This window comes from Cygnus olor, chromosome 1, assembly GCF_009769625.2.
Source record: "Cygnus olor isolate bCygOlo1 chromosome 1, bCygOlo1.pri.v2, whole genome shotgun sequence".
NCBI lineage: Eukaryota > Metazoa > Chordata > Aves > Anseriformes > Anatidae > Cygnus > Cygnus olor.
In genome coordinates this window covers 61,043,652-61,069,057 of record NC_049169.1, presented here as the reverse complement: position 1 = coordinate 61,069,057, position 25,406 = coordinate 61,043,652, and the positions used below count along the sequence as shown (strand labels likewise).

Genomic DNA, 25,406 nt, shown 5'->3' with positions numbered 1-25,406 from the left:
TGAAAAGTGAGTGCCTTATTTAACCCAGTGAAAGCAAATGCCTGAGCTGTAGCTCTTACTTCCAGTGTGGTCAGGCAGTAGTGCTTGAAGCATTATGGACCTCCGCTATGAAGGATTTAGGTATGAACTAGGGTTAGGACTATCATCTGTCTAGATCAGAATTTTCTGAAGCAAAGAAATAACTCTCAAATACTTCTGCAAACATTATCTCTTGCTTTTACATCTTACTAGTAAAGGTTAAATTCTAATTTTGTCATTTGGAATTGGTGTTTCAGCTAGCATTGCAAAATGAAAACATACTGTGTGTTCTCTTTCCTGGCCCTTACTTGCATGCGGAAATAACTTTATTGGCTAAAGAAGAAAACTCAAGCCCTCTGCTTTGTACAAGTGTAAAACTCTTTAATTCCAGCTGGCTGGTTCTGTTACTGGACACTGAACAGGCTCATTACTGTAAGAGAAATTGAAATCTTGTATATTGGTGAAAGGAAGTTACCACTGCTGGTGCCACTGCTTGACTTGTTAATGTGGGGTAGTTATCTGCTCCTTACAAAGGTAAATACATGCCTCATATGCAACTGGTAGTTTTCCCAGAATTTGTTTCCTTACATTAAGGAACAGATATGGGTTAACTGTACAGTTCTGTTTGTTTATTGCACATCAGTGCCCTTGTGACATTTTTATTTTTCTAGCATTTGTCAATGCATGTCTCTGACTTGAATGGCTGTGAAATCTGCCGAGTCCTGCCCAATCGGTATCTTTTCATAGGATAGCACTGCATCTAATTCCATTTTGTCATTGATGATAGTCTTGCACAGTGTTGTTATGCTGGAGTGGGATAAAGAAAGGAGGCAAAAATCATGAAAAAGTTGAAAACTTATGAAAAAAAAATTAGCTTTGAGTATGGTCAGATAATCAGTATTGTGTGGTCACCATCTCTTTTAAATTATATGTGGAAGATCTGTGTTCTGTTGCAGCCAGTAAGCTTGCTGATGCTGATACAGACTCATAATTGAGTTTTTGATTTGATGGAAGCTACTGTAAGGTGTGCAGAAAGTAAGTGATGTTCAGTGTTAATTTGAAATACAGCTTTCTGTATCTTTCTCTGGATGGAAGCTTCTGAATTGGCATCATCATGTCCAGTCTTAATTCTTGTGCTTTTTGAAGATAGATATACAGTTTGAGGTTGTCCTATGCAATTCCAAGGTTTGAATTGCTGCTAAAAGTAAGAACTTTATTTTTAGGGAAAGTTGACTATAGATATATTTAGATTGACAAGTCCCCAACTTTGCAATATAATGAATGAGTAGTACGTCACTCTTCAAGTAGCTTGACTGTGTTACATACCGCTGACCATCAAACTAAAAAAATACTAAGAAAAAAAACCTGATAAATAAACTTCTCTTACATAATCTGGATGAGGGGATCAAGTGCACCCTCAGTAAGTTTGCAGACGACACCAAGTTAGGCGCGTGTGTCGATCTGCTTGAGGGTAGGAAGGCTCTGCAGGAGGATCTGGATAGGCTGGACCGATGGGCTGAGGCCAGTTGTATGAGGTTCAACAAGGCCAAGTGCCGGGTCCTGCACCTGGGGCACAACAGCCCCAAGCAGCGCTACAGGCTGGGAGATGAGTGGTTGGAAAGCTGCCTGGCAGAGAAGGACCTGGGAGTACTGGTTGATAGTCGGCTGAATATGAGCCAGCAGTGTGCTCAGGTGGCCAAGAAGGCCAACAGCATCCTGGCTTGCATAAGAAGCAGCATGGCCAGCAGGTCTAGGGAGGTGATTGTCCCCCTGTACTCGGCTCTGGTGAGGCCGCACCTCGAGTACCGTGTTCAGTTTTGGGCTCCTCGCTACAAGAAGGACATGGAGGTGCTCGAGAGAGTCCAGAGAAGGGCGACCAAGCTGGTGAGGGGTCTGGAGAACAAGTCTTACGAGGAGCGGCTGAGGGAGCTGGGGTTGTTCAGCCTGGAGAAGAGGAGGCTCAGGGGCGACCTTATCGCTCTCTACAGGTACCTTAAAGGAGGCTGTAGCGAGGTGGGGATTGGTCTATTCTCCCACGTGCCTGGTGACAGGATGAGGGGGAATGGGCTAAAGTTGTGCCAGGGGAGGTTTAGGTTGGATATTAGGAGGAACCTTTTTACTGAAAGGGTTGTTAGGCATTGGACTGGGCTGCCCAGGGAGGTGGTGGAGTCGCCATCCCTGGAGGTCTTGAAAAGACGTTTAGATGTAGAGTTTAGTGATAAGCTCTTGTTAGTGTTAGTGAGGACTTGTTAGTGTTAGGTCAGAGGTTGGACTGGGTGATCTTGGAGGTCTCTTCCAACCTAGACGATTCTGTGATTCTGTAATTGAATTGTAAGAAAATGGCTTAATATTTAGCAGTCAGTGTATGATTGGACTAAATTAATGCTCTTTGGAGATTGTTGACCTCCAATCCCTTATCTAGGAAATGGTGGTGAAGGATTGAGTTCTTTCCTCATGTGAAGTATTTACTAGTTGTTAACGAGTCAAGAAAAGTGTTTTCGGAACTTCCGGGTTATCTTAGTAGAGGTAGAAAAGAAAAGGAAACCATTACTGCCACCTTCAAACCAGAAAGGCAACAACTGTGAGGTGTTAGCGTTACTCCAAAAGGTCTTGGACTGGTTCAAGGTGGACTCGTTCCAGTGAGTCTTTGTTCCCCTTGTACTGGGAGCCCAGCACTGGTCCCAGTGCCCTGGCGTAGCCTCACCAGTGCTGAGCAGAGGGAAGGATGACCTCCCTCCACTGCTGGCCATGCTTTGCCTCAAGCAGCCCAGGATACCGTTAGCCACCTTTGCCTTGAGGCTGCGTTGCTGTGTCAAGATCCTCTTGCTGTTCGCCACAGCCACAAGCTGCTCTTGCAGAGCTGTGTCGTGGCCCGTCAGTCTACAGTGTGTACTGGTGCAGATTTCCTTTGCAGACAAAGCCTGAGACCCATGATGTGTACTTTCATTCTTGAATTGCAAAGACTTATAACAAAACATTTTCATACAATCACTGCTTGTCGTATTGACACCCAAAACTTGTCAACATGGACGTGTTGCTCTTTGGCAGGCTTCCTATCTTCACTCATAGAAACAACTAAGAAAATTTTGAGCTAGAATTTTTGTCCTAAAGAATTAACTTTTATTTTTTTCCCCCACAATAAGTGAACCTTGATGGTTCCGGTAATTTTTACGGGAATAGTAAATGTACTTGCTTTCAGGTGACCTCTTGCAGTAGATCCTCTGATTCTTGCTTTATATTTTCCTGTGTGCATCCTTGTTCACATGTTAACTGTGTTGTGCCTACTATGAAGAAAAAGAAGACGTAAGAGCTACATATACATAGGCCAGATTAATATATAGATAATATCTTTTTTCCCTTCCAAAAGCTCTGGAGCTGAGTTGCACGGACTGTGATATAAAGATTACTTCTAAAAGTGTTTGTGTACGCAATCTAGAATAAAAGATGTAGAATTCTACCTTTTCAAGTAATGTAGATGACTTTAGATAGCTTATGAAAGAGCAAAACTGCTTTCAGTAACCTGGATCTGAACTGTTTAGAGTTTGAGATTAAAATCAGTGTGTTAAATTGTAACCAGAATAAAAATAATTGATACAGATAAAATTAAACCTTAGCGCTGATGTAACTCAACCCCCAAACTCTATTTAGCTTTGTTCTGCGCTATTTGAAGTTTCCATGTGGTCTGAAAATAACTATGCTTCATTAATTCCATCTGAGGAGGATTGAACAGTTAGATTACTGTAGATAGAATAATGTGTAGAAGCAAGTTATTGATATGTCATGGACTACAGGGATGCAGTTTTGCTGGTATGTTCCTCTGGACCTCTATAAGCAGCTGAAAATCCAATAAAGATCTCTAAATTATGGGCATTATCCAGTTGATTGAAGGAGCTTATTCTACTTACTGCTCTGCCAGCCAGCCAACATAACATCTGATATTTAAACTCATTATCTGTGTATCTGAAACAGTTTGCTTGTATCATAGCTTAAATAGAAGTTAATGTAATCAACTACTCCATCTGCGTTTGAAATGAGGATGGTGAGCAGCGATGATGAGCCAGTTTGCTCTCGGATTTCTTCAAAAATGAAGCGTCTGTCTCTGCTTGCTATTGACTTCAAGTTTATTTGCCATATAAAAGTAAGGTATTTCAAAGCTTTGGAAGCCATCGTGCGTTATTCTGTGTTGTGGTTAGAAAATGCAGAAATTACTGTGCTTGCTAAAAAGCTTGATCAAGGGAAAAAGTAAGTTCTTAGCAATGGCAGAAGAAGATTGTAGACGAGGGGGAATTACATAACTGGGAGGCAAAAGAGTATAAAAATGTCTTTGAGTTTTGCTTTTTTTTCTTAAGGGAGGGGAAATATTTAATGATTTGAATTTTGAAGGAAATAAATTCATTTTAGGTACAGCTGCAGAGCCTGAGTGTTCTGGTGAGTGTTAGGAAGTCTTTAAAACCAATCACCAATCTGATTCAGAAACTTTTAAAGCAGTGAGGTGATACAGTGTGTTCAGTTCAAGGCACCAATTAAAAGGTGCATAAAGCAGCCTGAACGAACTTGCTGCTGCTGCAGTCTGTATAAATAGCCCCACAGCAAGTAACCCAGGAATAAGGGATTTGCAGCAGTGCAGTCTTAAAGCTTGTGCTAACGCTGGTTACTGGTGCTAGAACGGGGGGCTAGGAAAGGGTACTGCCCTGTTGTTAACTGAAAGTTGTGTTCTCAAATCATGCCTGACGTTTCCTAATGCAGGTGCACAGGTTTAAAAAAAAGCCCAGTTGTTAGCTTCCTGATCAGTCCCTTCAGGCAAAGAAGCCTTTGTGGGTTTTCTACCTGTTCACCTTCATAGCTTTTATTGTGACTGGGCTTGGGACACGTCTGATGGTGTCTACTGACAGCGTTACTCAGAATGTTGAAAGATGTACAGACTGCACTGCATGAAGTAACAGAGTACTGATAGTACTTGTCGTGCGTGCATCATCTTTCTAAACAGCTTGTCTCTATTAGGCAACCTGATCTTTCTAAACAGCTCGTCTGTATTAGGCAAGCGGAATTACCAGGCAGCGCTCTGCAGGAGGCTGCAGTCCAGGCCCTTCACTGGTGAGGAGCAGTCAACGCTTCGAGCTGTTGAGAAGGAAATGGAACTGCTGAAGATACCAACGAGATTGCCAAGTGGATCAAAAACTGTTCTTAATATGTGGTGTAGATCACCTGAACGGATTGTTTGGCCTAATACTTAATGCTAAAGAGATTTGTTTCATATAAAAGAATATGACATTAAATGTTTTTTTCTAAGGCTTGTGTGTGTGTAATTCTGGAATTTAAGAATTGCTGAGTGTGTCAGTATTGTGAGTGTTCTAAAACAAACTCCAAACCTCACACCCAGAACAGCAACAACAACAAACCCAGCCAAACAAAACGTGTGTGCACACAAAGAAAGACATCAAGTCTTGTCTTCCAACAACCTGGCATCAAGCGACATTCCTTGTATTAAAAGCAGGCAGGTGTCTACACATTTTCAGAATGGTCATCATGTTTCTCTCAAACTACGAGGTGGGAAACAGTCTGAAAGTTCATCTCTCTGATCTTGCTCTTCTTTATGGAGAGCCATCCTGTGGTTTAGAAATGTGGCTTTCAAACTGATCTGTTGGAGTTACTGGAAAGACAGTTTTGTAGGCAAACAATGTGGACAGTGGCATAAAATCATGGCTCTGCCTGGTACCTGCCTCAGCCGTTCTTGCACCTGGATCTACAGCTACCTGGTCTCAAGGAACTGATAAAACTAAATACTTCAAAGAAGGATCAGGTTATCTAAAGGCAGTCAGAGTAAGACCATCATAAATGTTGTGCTGTCTAAAAAGAGCTTGCTTCACTTGGCGTCCAGTGCCAACACACACATCTCTTGGACGTGATAACATCTTTTTTTCTGTGTTGTGCAGATCATATGGTTAAATTCTAGGCTGTTTTTCAGGTCTGTTTCAGAAGAACATCTCTCCCTGCAACCTGATTGTGTAAGCTGTTGGCAATCCATTAACCCCTGCTAGTCCAAGCATCAGTGCACAATGAGGGTAAGGTTACCCCATAGCGCTGACCAGCCTAGTGATTTCTGCTGCCAGACAGGGCAGTCCTGCTTCTCACAGCCCTCTCCAGATTACACAGTCCCGCTCCCTTTCACAGGCTGGTTCTGATAGCTGTCTGTGCTGTAAAGTGACCTGGTAAACAGGGAACTGAACTGGTTAGGTTAGTTTCTGTCAGATAGGCAAGTGAAAACAAGGTGCTTTGTAACCAGACTAGTGCTGGGGCTATGGCTGAGAAAGGGAATGGGAGTGCTCGGTTGGAAGTGAATGAGGAGCTTGCCTCTTCCAGTGGCTGCCAGCTGCTAGATCAATGCAAGCTGTATCACATCACTGCTTCTTGAAATTTGTTTGTCACTGTAGGTAGAGCCTCAGTTTCTCTTCAAAGACAGCTTTTGATTCGGTTGACTTCCTACTTCTCATCCTCTTCCACTGTCCACTGCCCTCTCCTTAGAACCAAATAGCCGGCTTGTGTGTTTGGTGCACAAAAGGACCTTGCTACCTACCAGGAAAAGAAACCTGGTACAAACTCTGCAGTGTAACCAGGACTGGTTTGTATTGTCTGTGGCCAAAGGAACTGGGACTCAGCACTCCTTAAACTGCATCACCTGCAATGATTCATTAAGGTAGAGACAGAATTAGTCTGTGCAAGTTGGCATGGAGGAAGAGAAAGATGAAAATAACACCAGTGAAAGTTGAGGCAAGCACATGTGTGTAGACAATATATAACAAAGAAACCAGTTTTCCTAGAATTACTTAAATCCAGTCTTAATGCGTTTTTTTTTTTTTTTCCACCTGCATCAGTTGTGGGGAGGGCAGGATAGTTTTCATTTACTTCATCGTGCTTCTAGCAGTTACTTCAGACACCATCTCTTAGCAGATCTGTAAGACCAGGCAACTGGTTTCCCTCTTCTGTGGTGTGTCAGGCTGGGCATACTGGGGGTGCAGTGGAGGCAGGTGGGAGCATGAGCTGCAGCACAGGGCAGTCCTGGACTCCTGAGCTGATCGCTAGTTTTAAAGCGCTGAAGAGATGCTTTTCAGGTCAGATTGATGTAGGCTTCTTTTTCTTGCTTTCCTATAAATCATATGTCATGATTCACTTGCTGGTGTCATCCTGCTTTATCTCATCTAATCACTTTCACACTGAAATAAGGCCTTCAAACGCCACTGCAGCTTTTAAAGGCTTTTTTCTCTCGGCTCTCACTGACATACTGTTTAGTTTTGAGGTTTGCCGTAGTTTACTTAAATGTGATTTTTCTGATCTTATTGGGGCAGCTTATTTTGATAAAAATCTACAGTAAATGATGTAGGTTCCTTCAGACCTTCATTTCTGTAAAACAATGTTTTCAAAAGGGTGGGGACAAAAATGAACTGTAAATATTCTTTTAAAGCAGCTTAATGCGATCGGTATAGTTGGGAAGAATAAGCAGAAATCTCTTATTGCATAAGAAGGAGAGAGAAATTGTGTGCGCGCTTAATGGATGATACTAAACAGAAGGAATACATCCCACATACTTCAGTGATGTTAACTCTGCCTTGTCACAAAGTTATTACTAGCAAAAGTACTTCTCTCATAAAGCTGTTACATGTAATTCATGGTGGTAAGCCAGTCTGTGTGTCTCGTGACACTCCTATCTGGTGATGAAAAGGTTGTTTGCCTTCGGTGGACATTTTTGCATGTGAAGTTCTTTGGAAATCCTGAGCCTGTACTTATTTTGACTGCAGCATGAACCCTGCCCGAATTAGTAATAGTTATATAAAATCGTTGTATGGAAAATCAGTGTTCCACCTTTTCATAAGCATAGATGATTAGATACATGATTATGCTGATTATACAAAATACTCAGTTGTCAAAGTATTCTATGAAAGTAGGGGTCCTTTCTCTCTTTACTTCAATGTAGCAATTTGATTGTACTAATACACCAGATCTTCGGAAACATGTATATGTTCACTCTCAAAAACTTAGCATTTCATTTTCTGATTGGACTCAAATTAGAAAATTAGAATCAATGTGCAAATAAGTTCAGTGTTGTTTCCGTGAGACTTCAGGTACCATGGTGGTTAAGTTGAATACATCCCTAAATATAGGTGGAAGGTTTTGTGTACCCATACCCAAACCTGTATTGTTATGTAACTAGATAGCTTTGTTCCGTTGCTCGTGGCTTTCTTTTCACATTTCTACTTTTCAGAATCCATTCTGTGGAGCTGAGCTTTCTTTGACAAGATGTCACTTGCTGATTTTTATTTATTTTAGCCTCTGTGCTTTGGGTGAATGAAAAGCAGTGGTACTTCAAAGAGAAACTATCTATATTGATTTTCTTTCTCGATGAAAGAATGTGCTTGAGTGTTGGCATTAAAAGTGTCTGCTGCAAGGATGGCACTACCATGGGTATCAAACTTTAGGTTTTGACTCTGGATGTCCAGAAAGTCTGATCACTAGAAAGCCCTTTGGAAATTAAAATAGATCATATACTTATCTGCATGTTTGTATTACTGTGACACATCACGTCAGAGAAACACTACTTAATTTAAAAGGAACAGGGATCAATTACATTAGGGAATACTAAACCTATATAATGAATGTTTATATTTTTAGTGTGTGATGTAATGATTAATCTAGAGGAAGATCTCATAAGACTGAAAGATGTCTGAGCAATCAAAGAGGGGCAGAGTTGTGTGTTAATGGCATGAAGCGTTGTCATTCTTGAGGTTGTTGTATGAAAAAGTATTTTCTGGAGAAAATTGGTAGCCCTAAGAGAAGGAATACTTGCTAGAGATAAATGTTTTTCTTTTTTGATTTTTCTTTTTAAATAGTGTATTTACGTATTCTATTTGAAATGTGCTTATAGGAATAGTTCCCCTTAAAACATACTTTGCTTTGGAAAATGAATAAATATGGAGAAAATAAAAGCTCAAATACTTTCCTGTTGGGTGTTTTTTGTGTAATTTGTTTTATGGCAGTATGTTTCTAATATTTAGTGAATAGAAGTCTGCCACTTCTTTTAAATTATTTAATTATCAGAGTAAATCCCTGCATAAGCCTAAAATTACAGTTCCCATTGTGATTCCAGAGTTGTTGCCATACTTATCGTGGTAAGACTAAGAGGAAGCTGGTGGTTCTTTCCACATTTCCATGTTGATTTTTATTTTGGTCAGTTTTATGACTGCGTGTTCATATTTATGTATGCAACTACATGCATTTTGAAGAAGGGAAAATATCTAACCGGTTCATTTTTTTTAAAAGGTTTAAGAGGTTCATTTTTTTAAAAGCTTACCACATTTAAGTTTTAGACTCTCCTTCAAACAAACTTAATTTTTTAGCTGTTTTTGTTCTACAGTAGTCTGACATGTAGTCTGACAACAGTACTGTCATGCTGACTTTGTCTTTCTATGCCTAATTAATTACTTTCATATCTTCCATGAAGGATTAACAGTTGTGGCTTCAGAAGTACTAGAGAACTATTTAGCTGTGGCAGTGACATCTTCAGTACTTTCATTGTTTTATCCTGTAAATATTGCCTATGTAACATCCTTGCGCCAGTTGCATAGTATAGGCTTGAGTTAATGACTAAACAGAAAATTAAAGTTTGCCAAATTGACTTTGTACCCCATCACCTTGCTGGGCAAAAATGCTTCTCTTTGCATTCTTGGAATGGGGTATGCAAAACCATTCTTTGCATACCTTGCACCTTGGCTAATTAATTTCGACAATTAGGGCAATAATATTTTGGGTTTTGTTGTTAAGCTCAAATACACAGAAATGAAAGCAGCAACTGCAGACCTTGTAAACTGAAAAGTTTATTGTAGTACGTGCCTACCACTTAGATAGTTCTTTGCTCAGTATTTTAATAGGAATATCTCTCATCTGTGATTTGAAATTTAGTAGTAAGGCCTATACAATCTTATATGTGTGTTTTGTCAGCCTAAGATTGCTCAAGTGACATCTCTTTCCTATTGTTGAGCAGTCATTTTTAGAAAGCCAAAATAGGTTAGAAATGAAATAAAGCAGTGTTTTCAAATAACACATCTTAAAAATTCCACTAAGCTTGTATTTGGTAAATAGTGAGGTATTTCTGTAACTGGTAACACTTGAGTTATTTACTTACGTTTAAGACTCTTATTGTCAGGGTTTCTGAAGTCTGTTTGAAAAAGTGAGTTGAGCAGGGGCTAACTTGCTGCTGATCAGCTTGCTTAGCTGACTTGATGTGTGGCTGCCTGATGGTTAGATCTGGTGACAGACACAAGGGGAGTATATGGTCAGGCAGTTGCGGGAGGCAGGTTGGGACCTTTTCTTCGGAGCAACAGCCACGCTCAGTTTAATATTCTGAGAAACCGTACCCCGAGGTAGTCACTACAGTTTTTGGACAATTAAGGTTGTCACATTACTAATTGATCTCTGCTACCTCAAGAACTTAAGTATTCTTTTTCTCATTCCTGGTAAGACACAGTAGGGACTCACTGTCTATACATCTTCTCAGGTCTTTTGGAGGCAAAATGGAAATCAAAAAAGGATTTGGGGATCTGCTCTTTCATGTAATGAGCAGGAGTCAAGGGGAGAAAAGCCTATACCCCTTGTAATTGTCTATAGCCCTGCATTCCTAATAACGGGGAACATGCTGTAATAGCCCTAGTATTTTTCATCTGTTCCAGCATTTTTGTTGATTTTTTTTTCCTACTGGATGTCAAGATGTGTGCTTTTTCTTCTTCCTTGTACCAGATAATGCCTGCAAGTGCTTTCTGAGACATAGCAACAGAAGCTTGTGGGTGTCGATGTAAGGGGGAGTTGAAGAAGAGGATGTGCTGAGTTCTTGCTCAGAAATAGGATAGCGGAGAAAGAAAAAGAAGAGTACCCACAGTATTTATTCAGGGAGAGTATAAGTGTATCTCTGAAAAAACAATTTTTAGCAATTTTAGAGCTTGGAAAAGAAAGAAGATATTGTGTCTAAACATACTAGCAAGAATGAATACAAGATTTGCATTCATTCCCTTTTATACTTGAAATTTTATATAACGGTAGAGTATATAGTCTTTTAATAAGATAGCTTTTCATGTGATTATCGCTTATAAAGGGGATGTGAAAATAAAGTCGTGAATCAAGAGTGCTTTGTCTTCTGCGTGTTGTTTTTTTTTTCCTGCTGAAACCAGGGTTCTTTCAATGAGACCAACAACAGCAGTTAAGCAATATCCAAAATGCTATGGATGTGCTTGATAACACTAAAAGTGGTGAAAAGAAAAAAGCAAGAATAGTTTGAGTAAGCAGCTATTAGATTTTGAAGGTGCAGCAGTCCTTCCGGTGACTGACCTGGCTCTGATACTTGATCCACCAACACTGTGCTGCTGTAGCAGAGAAGAGCAGCCCAGTGCCTTGGATGGGTTCGTGCAACCATGCAGTCTTCAGGGACAGTGTTTCCTGTAAAGTTGTGGTGGTTTCACATGGGTAGGTGATAAACTCCACCATGATGCTCGCTCACTCCCCCCCCAAAAAAAACAGAACGGGTTGAGAAAATATGACGAAAAGAACAGCTTGTGGGTTGAGATAAGGACAGGGAGATGGCTCACCAATTGCTGTTATGGGCAAAGCAGGCTCAGCATAGGGAGATTTATGTAATTTATTGCCTATCAGTGGCAGACTTGAGCAGTGAGAAACTAAAAACACCTTCCCCCCCATCCACCCTATTCTACCTCTTCCCCCAGAGCGGCACGGGGGAATGGGGGTTGTGGTCAGTCCTTAACGCTTCTCCACAACTCCTTCAGGGTCACTGCCTGCCCCTGCTCCCTGTGGGGTCTCTCCCACAGGATGCCGTCCTTCCCAAGCTGATCCTGCGGGGGCTGCCCACAGGCAGCAGCTCTTCAAGCACTGCTCCCACATGGCTCTGTACCACGGGGTCCATCCCCCAGGAGCAAACTGCTCCAGCATGGGTCCCCCACGGGTGGGCGGCAGCTCCCCCCAGACCCCCTGCTCCTGCGTGGGCTCCTCTCCACGGGCTGCAGCTCCGGCCCGGGGCCTGCTCCTGCGGGGGCTCTCCATGGGCCGCAGCCTCCTCCAGGCCACATCCACCTGCTCCACTGGGGGCTCCTCCACCCACGGGCTGCAGCGTGGAGATCTGCTCCATGTGGGACCCATGGGCTGCAGGGGGACAGCCTGCTCCACCAGGGGCCTCTCCGCAGGCCGCAGGGGAACTTCTGCTCCGTGCTTGGAGCACCTCCTGCCCTCCTGTGCTGGCCTTGGGGGCTGCAGGGCTGCTTCTCTCACATTTTTCTCACTCCTCTCCCAGCTGCTGTTGCGCAGCAGGTTTTTCCCTTCCTGAATTATGTTCTCTCAGAGGTGTGGCCCATGTCCCTCAGCTCTGGCCAGCAGTGGGATGGAGCTAGCTGGAGCTGGCTCTTCACTAACATGGGGCAGCTGCTGGGCTTTGCTCACGGAGGCCACCCCTGCAGCTTCCCTCTACCAAAACCTTGACACATAAACCTAATACAAAAGGTATTGGACTTCAGTAATCTCTTCCTACAAGGCATTCCAGCCCAATCATGAAATTGTTGAATCCACCATTCCAAATTATCTGTACTCATCTTATCTACTGACATATAAATGAATAGCAATACTACAGTAGAGAACAGCATTTGTAGGTTCTTTTCTTATGTGAAAGAAGGCTTATTTTCCCTTTGCTTAAAAACAGTGATCCGTTAGTAGCTATTGTGTATGTTAGACAGTCCTCCTCTGGTTGTTTCTGATTTATGTGTGCTGCTTTTGTATACCTAGAATTTGAACAGTCAGATGGGAAGTTCAGACTAAAGCCAAGCCACTTGCTTTCTCATGAGACTTAAGTCTGGACAACTGGTTCCTTGAACTTTGAGTAGCAAAGGATTTCTTTGCTTGCAAGGGATGGGCATGTTCTTTTGTGTGGAAAAAAAAATATTACTTGCCAGATTCTTCTACTACCTCTTGCTGACCTTGCCATGATACTTTAGGATTAGTCTACAGCCTTCCTGCAGGAGATGAGAAATTCAAAAACTAGGTAGTATATACTGAAGACATTTCAACCCAAATGGGTGGAGAGGTGAAGGATAATAACGGTATTTCATTCAGGAAAGCATCCAGTGGACTGGGAGTGTTACTGTTTGAGTATGCTAATGCTTTTCAGGCCCTGTGCTCTCTCTTAGTGACCTTGCTTTGATACTTGAGGTCTGAAGTTGCACTTATCACAGTAATTGATTGTTTGCTGGTAGCCAAAATGATTAATGTCACATTTGTCTGTGCATGTTGCAGAAAGAGACTCAGGAAAGTGACTTATGGTGCTGTATGTGATTGATATCCTCTATGGCATCCTTGTCAGCACTTGTTCTTGCGGGTGCTGGATCCTCCTTTGCCCTTTGTGTCAGTCAGGTATCTGCTGGTAGATTCCCTTCTTGTATCTCCCAGGTAATGTTTTGCCTTTTCAGTTAGTTCTGAACTTTGAGCACAAATCACAGGTTGAAATTGTTGGCTTTTTATTGAGTGGCTGTTCCAACTACTGTAATCCCCCTCCAGTATCACCTGTCTCTGTACACAAGCCCGTGGTGCCTCCAGGAAAGGGCTTTGTGATTAAGCCTTTGTGGGCTTAATCGAGTCAGGGAAAGTGCTTAGTATTTAAAAGAATTTCTGTTTTATTTTCAGGTTATCTGTAGTATTTTATAAGAGACAATAAAGTTAATGCTCTTAAACAGAGTATGACGAGCAGGTGTCAAAGCTTGAAGGAACTATTGCTATACACTCTGAAGTTCTTACTGTTAGTCAGCAAGATAATCTGGCTGGGATGATGATGACCAAGTTAGATCTACACCACGAAAAAGGAATAAAGGGAGTATGTGAAATTTTTACACGGAGCAGTGCTTCATTGAATAATTATGCAAATCTCAGCAAGATACAGTCCAACACTAATATCTTCAGCTGTTTGGAAATCAGAAATTTAGCTAAAATAGTGAGATTCTCAAGTGTATGCATAAACCAGCCTTATGATTTGGGCCTTTTGGAGTGTATATTTTAAAACAGTTTTCTTATAATAATATGACTGAGTTACGCTTCAATTCTATCAAAGGAGAGAGAATATAAAAAGAAATTGGATAAGCATTTTAAAAGATTGCTTTTGCCTTTGTTTCTGTTTATATGTTAGCTGAATCATGTAATAATTTCTGTAGTTGTGATCTTAAAAAGATGCAAATATTGAAATAATTTTGATGAAACTTATTTGGCAGCTGAGCTTTATATTCAGGTTTTAGTATAGTACACACAAAAAGTTATATAACCTTAATTTCATGTGTTGTTTAGTGAATGGCTAAGTAGAAGAACCAGCTGAAGCTGTTCACAAAGAATTCAGAATGATGTGCTTCTCGTTGAGAGATGCTTTTTAGTTTCAGATTTGACTTGCTCATTGGTACACTTTGAATGCTAGACTATTTAGTGTGTTGTTTTAGCAGTTGTTTAGCTGGTATTTTCTGGATCATGTCATCAGTTTTGGCACTAGGTTGCTAGGGCAAAGACTTCTTGTAGCTGGGCCATTTCAAAGCTTCAATGTTTAGGCTGTTGTTACACTTTTGAGATGAAGTGGGTTACTTGAATGGAGTAGTGTTTAAGTTCTCATGTTCCTAGAATGCATTAAATGGAAAGATGTAATTGTGGTGTAAAAAAATTAACATTGCAGTCTTGTTTCCCTATTATAAAGTCAGCATTTTTCTAAGCTTCAATGAACTTTTGAGAGAGAGAATTCTGTCAGGATTCAGATTCTACCAGCAAGTAGGGATTTTTGTTCTTGTGAACTCTGTGAAAAGCATGGCTTCTCCGATTCATCTCTAGCATTTGATCTTCCAAAAGATTGACTTCCTTTTGGCTTTAAAATATTGTTATTGAGATAGTAGAGTAGATATTTTCTCATGACTGTTATAAAGATCTTCAACTTTAATCCCACTTTGACTGCTTTATCTGGGGAAAATGTGCACAAGGAAAACATTACTACAAATGTGATTTTTAAAATCACAGAAACACTGCTATTATGTGATTTGTGTGATCACAGTGTACTTTATATAGCTAGCACTGGTGGTGTAAAGATTTCAGGGGTAATACAAAAGTATTGGGGTAGGAGTTCGTTATGTACTTTTTGCAGAAATATATGAAAAAAATCCATGTTATCTTATAGAAATTGGCAACACGTAGGTTTCAGATTTTTTTCTTTAAATTATAAATTTTATAAAGAGAATTGATAGAATGATTTCGTGTACACTGTTTACTGTAATGAGGATCAAAGCCTTGGGAGAGGGGGTAGAGGGCAGTGGTGTATACTATGGAGTCATTTTTAAAGGAGCTTGATTCTTGTTTTCTTTTCTTTTCTTTTCTTTTCTTTTTTTTTTTTAATGGCATTCTCTGTTCAGTGGTAAACTGTTACTCAAAATTTATGTGGCAACCTAGTAGTTGAGATAATTTGGTATCTCATTATGATTTTGTAGACTAAGCATATTCTGGTAAAGACTTAAGATGTAACTATTTTTTGGCTTGAAAGATAAATCTTGTATGTATTCTCATTAACATTTTAAAAATATTATTGCAGCTGTGTTGGGGTAGAGGAGCATCATGCTGTTGACATTGATCTGTACCATTGTCCCAACTGTGCAATTCTCCATGGACCTTCTCTAAGTAAGTACGGGTTATTCAGATATATATTATTCACATATATATATTTTATATTTTTAATGTCTCTTCTCTCGAAGTGCTATTGAAAAAGACTATTCAGAGGGATGTTCAAGATGACTGATTATTTAGGAGGTACTGGTTCTATGTGACAAACTTTGAACTGATAAAAAACAACAACAATCACAATAACAAAACCTACAAGCTGTCTTTTTTTGAGAGAGGTTCCTTGATCTGGAGATGAAGATAGAATAAAATATAAACCACAGCTATAGATTAGAGAAATCGAAGTGTGCAGAGCTAGAAGAAAACAATCTGTACTTGATAGAGAGAGAGAGACCAAAAGTTAGGGAATCATTAAAAAAAAAAAAGTCAAGTACAGGTAGTGATGCTTTCTCCTACTGTATATATTACATGCTACTTTAAAAAAAAAATAAAAGAAAAAAAGTTCCAAAAGACTGCTCACTATTCTGTATTTTAATCACGAAAATCCTCATACCTAGGAAAGCAACCTTGAGAAAATATAAAAGGTAGCTCTCTTATCTTTTTTGATGATTAAAGAGTATATGTCACAACAATCCAGTGAAATTTGAGAATTGGAGCTTGCTGTCTTACTTTTCTTTTATGTCCTTGAGACTTACACTGCTCTGAATTCCAGATATCTGATTTGTGAACATGTTTCCACCAAGTTCCAAGGAATTTTGTGAGCTACCAGAAGAGACTGAAACAGAGTGGCAAGAGAGGCAGACCTCTTTGGTTCTATCAGTAGATACATACACTGTAGAGATCTGGAGTGGAAAGATAACATTTCACTTCTGAAGAAAATGTTTTTTTGTCCTTCTGTAACTACTGCAAGGGCACTGATGTATCCAATTCCCTAGATTTTTCAACATGACTTCTGTTCTCAAAAGAAAGTAACGTAAAAATGAATTTCACCTATCCAGCAATGAATTAAGTTTCTATGTTCAAACCTGAAAAATGTATATATGTACTGTGTTTCTTACGCACTAACACGAAAAATGTCTATATGTGCTTAGTGTCCAAGCAGTATGTTGTGGTCATTTGTGGTTTTTTCATATATATTTTTTTCTTTGCTTGAAGACCACTTAATGGTTTACAGCCACCTCAAGATCTAGAATCTTTACAAAGCTGAATTCACTTTACCATTTAGAAACAATAATTTTGAAACCACTGCACCTTCATTGGTAGTTTTATGGAGTATGAATGGAGTGATTAATTTCACTTATTTTATGTAATTAATACATGTTGTATGATATGTATTTTGTATGTAGGTTATATTTAATACTTTCAATATTAGCTACCTTCATGTTAGGGCCTGAAAGGTAAGATAAATGGTCTTTTACTTGCTTGTGGTTTTTACTGTTCTGGACATCTCTTTCAGTTAAAACGCTGTATGTGTCTCTTGTAAATAAGAGTACAAATATCAGACATTTCTTTTCCCACCTTTCTGCCTGTATTTTTTTTTCCTGTGGAATAGAGGGACTGGGAGAAAGAGTGGAAGGGGGTACCTATCAGACTTTCAAAATACTAAAAATCTAGAGAATTTGGAGCTTTTTTCTTTTGTTTATTTGACAGAACTAGTGTGCTTCATCATCCTGTTGATTCCTGTGAATAACCTTTTTTTTTTTTTTTTATGCAAAGGCTTCTAATGCCAGCTTTGTTTCACCTGCAGCAATTTGAGTCATTTCTGTGTTGGAAGTCTTTTAAAAGACAAGAATCAGTAGTAAAAATTATCCTTACTACATCATATTGCCTGAAGTGAGTACATCTTCTAGATTTATTAAAAGCTTCAGGCTTATCAACCCAAGGAGAGGTGATATATTGAAATATATCTTAATTTGTAATTTTATTAATTGTAACTTAGCTAAGTTGCCAGAATCAAATCTGTGATGGTTTGTGGTTTGGACTTCAGCATGTTTTAATGTTGAGAGAGACTGGTAATGTTTCTTGACTTTAAATGTTGCAACAATGCTTCACAGTGCTTCAGTTGTATGCAATTATGTGTATAAGTAAAGACATCTTTTATTTACTGCTTCATATTCTAAAACCCCTTTGTCTAAAGGAGTTCTGAAAGAGACCAGAATTCAACTGTGTTTAAGAGGATAAGTATATCTGTAATTTCGGCAGATATATAGTCCCACCTAATAAAATGACATTGTGGAAAAAAAAAAACAACCAACCAAAAAAAACTGCGAGAATATACAAGAAACATACACTTTATCCAAGTGGATTTAGATTCAGTATCTTACAAAATTAATTATGTAAGAGCTCCAGTAATTAAAAGAAAGCTACTATATAGTTAGATGTAAAAATCAAATTAACTAATACAGGAGTATTGATCAATTTCTTTTTATATTTCAATTAAAAAAAAAACCAACACACTTCTTGATTTGATTATCTGTCATTTTTCAATGGGAAACCAACACACCAAATTTTATGTGAATGTCTAGTTTTTAATTTTCCTCGGCCGTTTAAGTATAAGGAGATGTTAAAAATGCAATTTAGTTGCTTTTGGACTCTCAGGTTCCCCAAATTGTAATAGAACAGTAACTTATTCTTTATTCTTTATTATTATTATTATTTTGTGATGGAGAATACCAGTTTAGAGCAACTCAGAATATCATCGTTTTGGGGCACAATGCTCGCATTATATGTATTGCATATTAATTATATATATATACATATATATATACACACACATATATATATATATATGTATTGCATATTACTATATGTATTGCCTAGTAAAGGTTGTACCTGCCAAAACACTTTATACCTCAAATTGTTATGGTAAGATAAACTGAATAAAATAAGGGTGGTTTTTTGTTCCATGTGGTGAGATAGCACAATGGGATTAGGTTCTGTTAATTCTGTACTAATGCATAAAACGAAGTCTTCAGGATCTTGAAGAGGTAGGGTTCTTCTATTTATTAAAAATAAAAATTGGAGATTTAGGAAATTAATATTCAAATTTTATTGATTTACTCTTTAGATTTGAACAATTTTCAGGTTGTTACTGTTTATTTATGCTGCACTCAGTATGGCATTTTGAATCTTTGTGTATAATGTGCACTGATGTTGTCAGATGGGAGGAGCTCTAGGAGTCCAAATGGTCATTGTCAGGTCTTCTGAAGATTTCATTTGTTGCAGATAGGTAAGGTGTCACCTACGTATCCAATAAGATTTGTTAATCTCAATAATGTGACTGAGGCATGTCTGCCTCGCTGATAGAATGACTGCTAATCTTAGGCATCTGATTTAACTGATTTAAAGTTTAATCCTTCTGAAACTTGTAGTGAAAAAGAGGAGGAACTGGCACAGACATGACTACACGGAGTTGGATGATGGCTCCAAACCGGTGCAGGCTGGAACGCGGACCTTCGTTAAACAGCTGCGGGCTCGTTCTTTTCCAAGGTACAGAAGCTCACTTAAACATTTCAGTGGAAAAAAAAATAATAGAGAAACTTAGTGGGCTGAGCATGTCTTCGAGAAGGTAAATAACATTTCCCTGCTTCAGAAAATGAAGGCCTAGGATTATTACTTCCTCCTCCTTTAGAATTCTCCCTTATCCCACCCTCCCCATCTGAAACAGTGAGTCCCTGTTTCAGGTGGATAAATTTGCCCTTTCATGCAGTAGCTTCCCCTGTTCAGTTTTGCACTGGGCTATGTTGTCTGTCAGGGCTGCTACAGGGTGATGGCTGTTGAGTTTGCTTTTCTTCGGGTTTTGTTTCTGTTTCTTTGAGAGAGGGAGTGAATAAAATAGAATAATTCAATTGGAAGGGACCTTCAAAGATCATCTAGTGCAACTGCCTGAGCTTCAGGGCTAACCAAGAGTTAAAGCATGTTATTGTGGGCGTTGTCCAAATGCCTCTTGAACGCTGACAGGCATGGGGCACCAACCACTGGGCTAGGAAGCCTGTTCCAGTGTTTGGCTACCCTCACAGTAAAGAAATTTTTCCTCATGTCCAGTCTGAAGCTCCTCTTGTGCAGCTCTGTGCCATTCCCTTGCACCCTGTCATCAGTTCTCAGGGAGCTGAGACCAGCACCTCCTGCTCCACTTCCCCTCCACAGGGAGTTGCAGAGAGCCATGAGGTCGCCTCTCAGCCTTCTTTTTTCCCAACTAGACAACCCAAGTGTTCTTAGCCTCTTCTCACAGGACATGTATTCCAGCCCTTTTACCAGCCTTGTTGCCCTCCTCTGGATGCTTTCAGGTACCTTAACATCCTTTTTATATTGTGGAGTGCAGAACTGCACACAATGTTCAAGTTGAGGCTGCACCAATGCTAAATGTAGCAGGAGATTCCCTTCTTTGGACCTGCTGGCTATGCTGTGTTTGATATATCCAAAAATGCAGCTTTTCCTTGTAGCTGCCAGGGCACACTGCTGGCTCACGTTGAGCCTGTTGGCAACCAGCACCCCTAGGTCCATTTCTGCAGGGCTGCTCTCCAGCCACTCTGCTCCAGTCTGTACCTGTGTCTGGCATTACCCTGTCCTAGGGGCAGCATCTGGCATTTCCCTTTGTTGAACTTCATGCTTGTGATTGTCCAGTGCTCCAATCTATATAGATGCCTCTGTAAGGCAGTGTGGGTGCAGCAGCAAGAGTGGTTGACTTTTGTTTTTCTTTTTATGTGACTGAACTGTCAGAATACTGTCTATTCCTCTAGTCCAGGAAAGGAGAGATTGGGTAATTACTCCTCAATTTCATTCCAGATAACAAAGAACATTTACATGTGCTCTGCCCTACCCATCTCTCATGCTGTAGAGGAAAGTGGAGAAAATTGTAACAGAAATCATCTCAGTCTGTCTGTGGCTGTCTTTTTCACTGTAAATGTATAATGGCTTTTAACTCTTTAAAGGACTCTTTATTGTTGTTGTTAACATTAACATTTTGTATTATTTTGGTGAGAATTCCTTTTTCTCATCGTCTTAAATGACTGTGTTCAATCGTATAGAAGGACTGTGGTTTCCCAGGTTATGCTTGACAATAAATGATTCCTTACTGGTTTATATTGTTGTCCTTGTCTTCCAGTTAAATGCTTAGTTTGATAGTAGTACTGGGTCCAATTCTTTTGGACTCAAATGCAGCCATTCCAACCTGTCCTCCCCCAAACTGTGACATAATTGTTTTTTTTAGTAGTGCTTGGAGGATGCTCTTCTGCTAATATTCCATTATTTCTTTCTGTTAGTGCTGATGAAGTAATTTTGAAAATGCATGGAAGCCAGTTGACACAAAGATACTTGGAGAAGCATGGGTTTGATGTTCCTATAATGGTTCCAAAATTAGATGGTCTGGGGCTCAGACTTCCTCCGCCAACTTTCTCCGTCTTAGATGTGGAACGCTATGTAGGTAAGGGTCACTGTGGAATGTGTGCAAATGATCCTGTTTTTAAAGTAAAATAAATATTTGCATGATTATAAGAGCTTCTAGAGTGCTAAATATATATTCTAAATTGAATACTTCTAACCAGAGGATTGGCAAAGAGCACAATTAAGGCTACTGATTTGAATTTTGTTTGTGGTAGGTTTGTGACAGGAGTAAACCATTAATTCTCAACTTTCAGAAGTGTTAATTTTGGTGCAAGCTAAACATAGCATGTTTTTGTTCTGCTACCAGATTGTTCAGTTTTTGAGAATTGAATGAATCACTGTTAGGATTGATAAAGATTAATCAGTAGTCAGACTATTGCAAAACTTAATGTTTTGGGCTCAGTGAATTGGCATTTCCATACTCAATCAATCTTTTGGAAATTTCTTCATTTCATTGCTACACATATATTTTGACCTGCCAGGTTTAGGGACAAAATTGGAATGCTGCAGGTTCACTTTTCTGGTTTTGAAATTAAAAATAAGAAAACAGAAATGAAATTATTCTAAGTAGGATTTGTCAAGATGCTATTAACTTGGAATTTTAAAGTAAATATAGTGTGCATCTAGATGCACTCCTTCATTCCAGTATGAATTGTCAAATTTGATTCCTGTGTAACTAAATAGACGTAATTCAGTTACTGTTATAATTTTGTCATTACTCCTTTCTCTTGGCTAATGGTTGCTTCTCGCTTGCCTATTTCTACAGATTTCACTTTAAAATATGTCTTATGTAAACAAATTCTTGTTGTATTTAGAAATTAAGCTTGCCTTATGGCTTAATTCAATGAAATCAGAGTGTGCTTAGAAGATATGCGTGTATATAAGCTGGGGGGGAAGAGCATAGAATGATTACAGCAGAGTACCTGCATGGTTTTCAATATAAAAAGCTATCCGTTAATTATGGCAAAAGTTCAGTGCAGTTTGCTAAGAGCTGTAAGAAGGAAGATTTATTATTTGTAAAGAATTCTCAATGGTCCTTGTGTTATATATTCAAGTGCTGTGGTGATGATTAATAGGAAGAGTGAGGAAGAGATCTGCCTTGATAACATTCTCTACGCTAGTCTTTCCAGTGACAGCCACAAAACCAATTTCTTTCTTTCTTTTTTTTTTCAAACCAGTTGCAGTGATTCTGCATTGCTCCTTTTTTTTTTTTTTTTTTGGTTAACCGCAAGAAAGAGGATTTATCTTTAGACTTTTTTCAGTTCTGTCCTTTGCTGACTGTAACAATTAAAGCTAGACTAGTAAAAGTTGGTTTATACCAATCTGTCCTTGTTCTAAGAGAATGCTAATGATATTGGAGTTTTTGTACAGAAATATATTGATAAAAGCTGGAAAAAAGTAAAATTTCTCTTAAACATCTTGAACAGCTGTTTTTATCTGTGGTAGGATTAAGAAAATCATTCTGTCTTTCACAGGTGGTGACAAAGTGATAGATGTAATAGATGTAGCAAGACAAGCAGACAGCAAAATGAAGCTCCATAATTATATTAAATATTTCACAAATCCTGACCGACCAAAAGTATTGAACGTGATCAGCCTGGAGTTCTCAGACACAAAGTGAGCATTGACTTCAGTTCCTTGAATGTAGGAAGTGGTTTTCACTAAGGTGAACACTATGTGTGGGAATATAATGTCTCTAGTGTTAAAGATAAGAGGCTGCATGTTTTATGTAGACAGCTACTGTGATGTAATATGGGTATAAAACATTTTTACTAATTCATAAGTAATAACTCTGTAGGAAGCAAACATTTAATGTTGTCATTTAAAAAGAGGGGCACTTACTCTTGATCTTATTTATGTGTATAATTTTTTTTTTAAAGGATGTCTGAATTAGTGGAAGTACCAGATATTGCCAGAAAGCTTTCATGGGTGGAAAATTATTGGCCAGATGATTCTGTCTTCCCTAAGCCTTTTGTTCAGAAGTATTGCTTGATGGGTGTCCAGGACAGCTATACTGATTTCCATATCGATTTTGGAGGAACTTCAGTTTGGTACCATGTTCTCTGGGTATGAAGGCTTCTTGATTTATGACTGTATGAAACACAATTTACTCAGTGTGCAGCTTTCTTCTATGGCATTATTACCTGCTAAGAATGATTTTTCTTAACAGGCAAAGGAGGAGCTGGAAAGTGAAAGTGAAGTTGGTGTCTCATTTTCATGCTTTTAATTTATCATGCGGTTGGTGACTTCTAGACTATGATTGGTTGGCTGACCATTTTAATAGACTGGTAGATGGTATAGTGAAGTTTTAGTATTAAAAAATGAATTAAATGAAAATGAATGTCATTGTTGGGTGTTCTTCACATCTCAAAATGCATGCCTCTTCTCCCCCTCCCCGCAGTTGGTTACTGTACTATTACTTAAGCTTTTGGACAATTGCAACTGTGACACACTGGTCAATAAGTTGCTTTTGTTGCAAATAACTCAGAGGTAGTACTATGCCTCCAAGAGGACATACATTTATTTATTTGATGTTTTTATTTAATAGGGTGAGAAGATCTTCTATTTGATCAAGCCCACTGATGAAAATTTGGCTCTATATGAGTCTTGGAGCTCATCTGTCACCCAAAGCGAAGTATATTTTGGGGACAAGGTTGACAAATGTTACAAATGTGTTGTAAAGCAAGGACACACTTTATTTGTTCCAACAGGTAAGATTTTACAATTATTACTAGGACGTAGCATGTTTAATTACCAGGAATGAAGAGTATCTTAAATGACACATTACATTATCAATAATTGGTTTATCCTGAATTTTTGCATGAACGAAAAGAGAAAAAAAGGAGTTGGAGTATGGAATAAGACCCAATCAATGATGCCAGCTTTTGGGACAGATGTTTAAAAAAAAAAAAAAAGGGAAAGAAATTCTGTAAGACTGATTAAAGGCTTTGAAAAAATCTGATCTGTACTGAAATGCATTTTTGCTGTTCCTGCTTGGTAGGATGGATATCCTGATGGTAGTGGATATCATAATTATTTTGTAATCTCTGTAATATGTTTGGAGTAGATTTGTGATTTAAAATTAATCTTGCATATAGAAGAATACCACCTACAGGGAGGCTCTCGAGAGTTATTTAAATATTGTTAAAGATACTGTTCTTAAGTAACAATCAAATTGTTCTATTCAAGATATTCTTTGTGGCTTTATTGTTGGTTTAGTCAGTGTCTGGGGAAATGTATCTGATAGGATTGAAATACGCATCCTCCTTGAAGAGTCAGAGGTACTCATCTACTGTGATGAGTGAAAAATTAAAACCATACTGACAAATGCAAAATGCAATTGAAAATACGAGGCATTCTCCATTTCATTGCACTTTTCAAACAATAGAAATAAAACAAAACAATTTATAATATTAATTTAAAACAAACAACAGTTTAATTTGTTTAAAACAAACAACAACAACAAAAATCACAAACGCCAATCCTTAGATTGCTTTTGCCATTGTCGCCTTCAGTCTTTTATATTCTGTTCTGTAATTTCATTCACAGGAAACATAGAAGGTATGTTGGTCACTCAGCGTAGTTACTAGTTTAGTTTCAGGTCTTTTTGTATGTGGTACCACAACAACTAGAACTGGTTGTTTTTAGCTGAATGAGGGCATGGTATAGTTGCTTGTGGTTTGGGCTGATCTTGCATCAAGTTGAGGAGCTTTCTGTGTTTGTACATGTTGCCTGTGCTCAGTTAAACCATGAGGTAATCTCCAAATTCATGGCCAACTGGTCTATTGTTGCATACAGAAAGGTCTGTATGCAGGTGAAATCAGAAAAAGCATTGGAAAAGAGAACTCTGTATATTTTTAGTTTATTTACATTAAAACTGCACAGGATAAAATTTCAATTCAACTATTTTTAACTAGGAAGCCAATATGTTCTTTTGTGTACTCAATTGAAATTATTGAGTGGTAATCAGCTAAATTAATAGTGTAATGTTGGCCATGCTTTGCCATAGTGAATTGTAGAGTTCATGAGGACAATATTTCAAATGTGTGACAAATTAGCATAGTCAGAGTACCTAGACTGGGTTTTAAATTGATCATTAGTTTCGCTAAAATTAGAATGGCTATACTGGGAATAACTTATAGAACTATTTATGAATTCCTAGTAGAAAAAACACAGTATTGCTACATTACTTTTTTTTTTTTTTTTTAAGTTGTGCAAATTTTTCGGTTACTGTAAAGAAGATGTAAACATGAAAAGTAATATAATTTCTTTTTTATTTTTATTACTTTATTGTTCAGCATGCTTTTTTTTCCCCACAGTAACTCACTTATTAT

The 25,406-nt window shown here is 38.7% G+C and overlaps 1 protein-coding gene across 2 annotated transcripts in view; it reads left to right on the top strand.

Annotated features, from left to right (window-relative positions):
• Positions 1-25,406, top strand: part of KDM7A (lysine demethylase 7A) — a 65,540-nt gene that overhangs the window by 8,471 nt on the left and 31,663 nt on the right. For both annotated transcript variants that reach the window (XM_040560820.1, XM_040560829.1), the window contains exons 2-7: positions 15,665-15,750; positions 19,062-19,179; positions 20,952-21,112; positions 22,548-22,689; positions 22,953-23,139; positions 23,621-23,783. In XM_040560820.1, the coding sequence (XP_040416754.1) occupies positions 15,665-15,750; positions 19,062-19,179; positions 20,952-21,112; positions 22,548-22,689; positions 22,953-23,139; positions 23,621-23,783 (857 nt within the window). The remainder of the gene's footprint in view (positions 1-15,664; positions 15,751-19,061; positions 19,180-20,951; positions 21,113-22,547; positions 22,690-22,952; positions 23,140-23,620; positions 23,784-25,406) is intronic.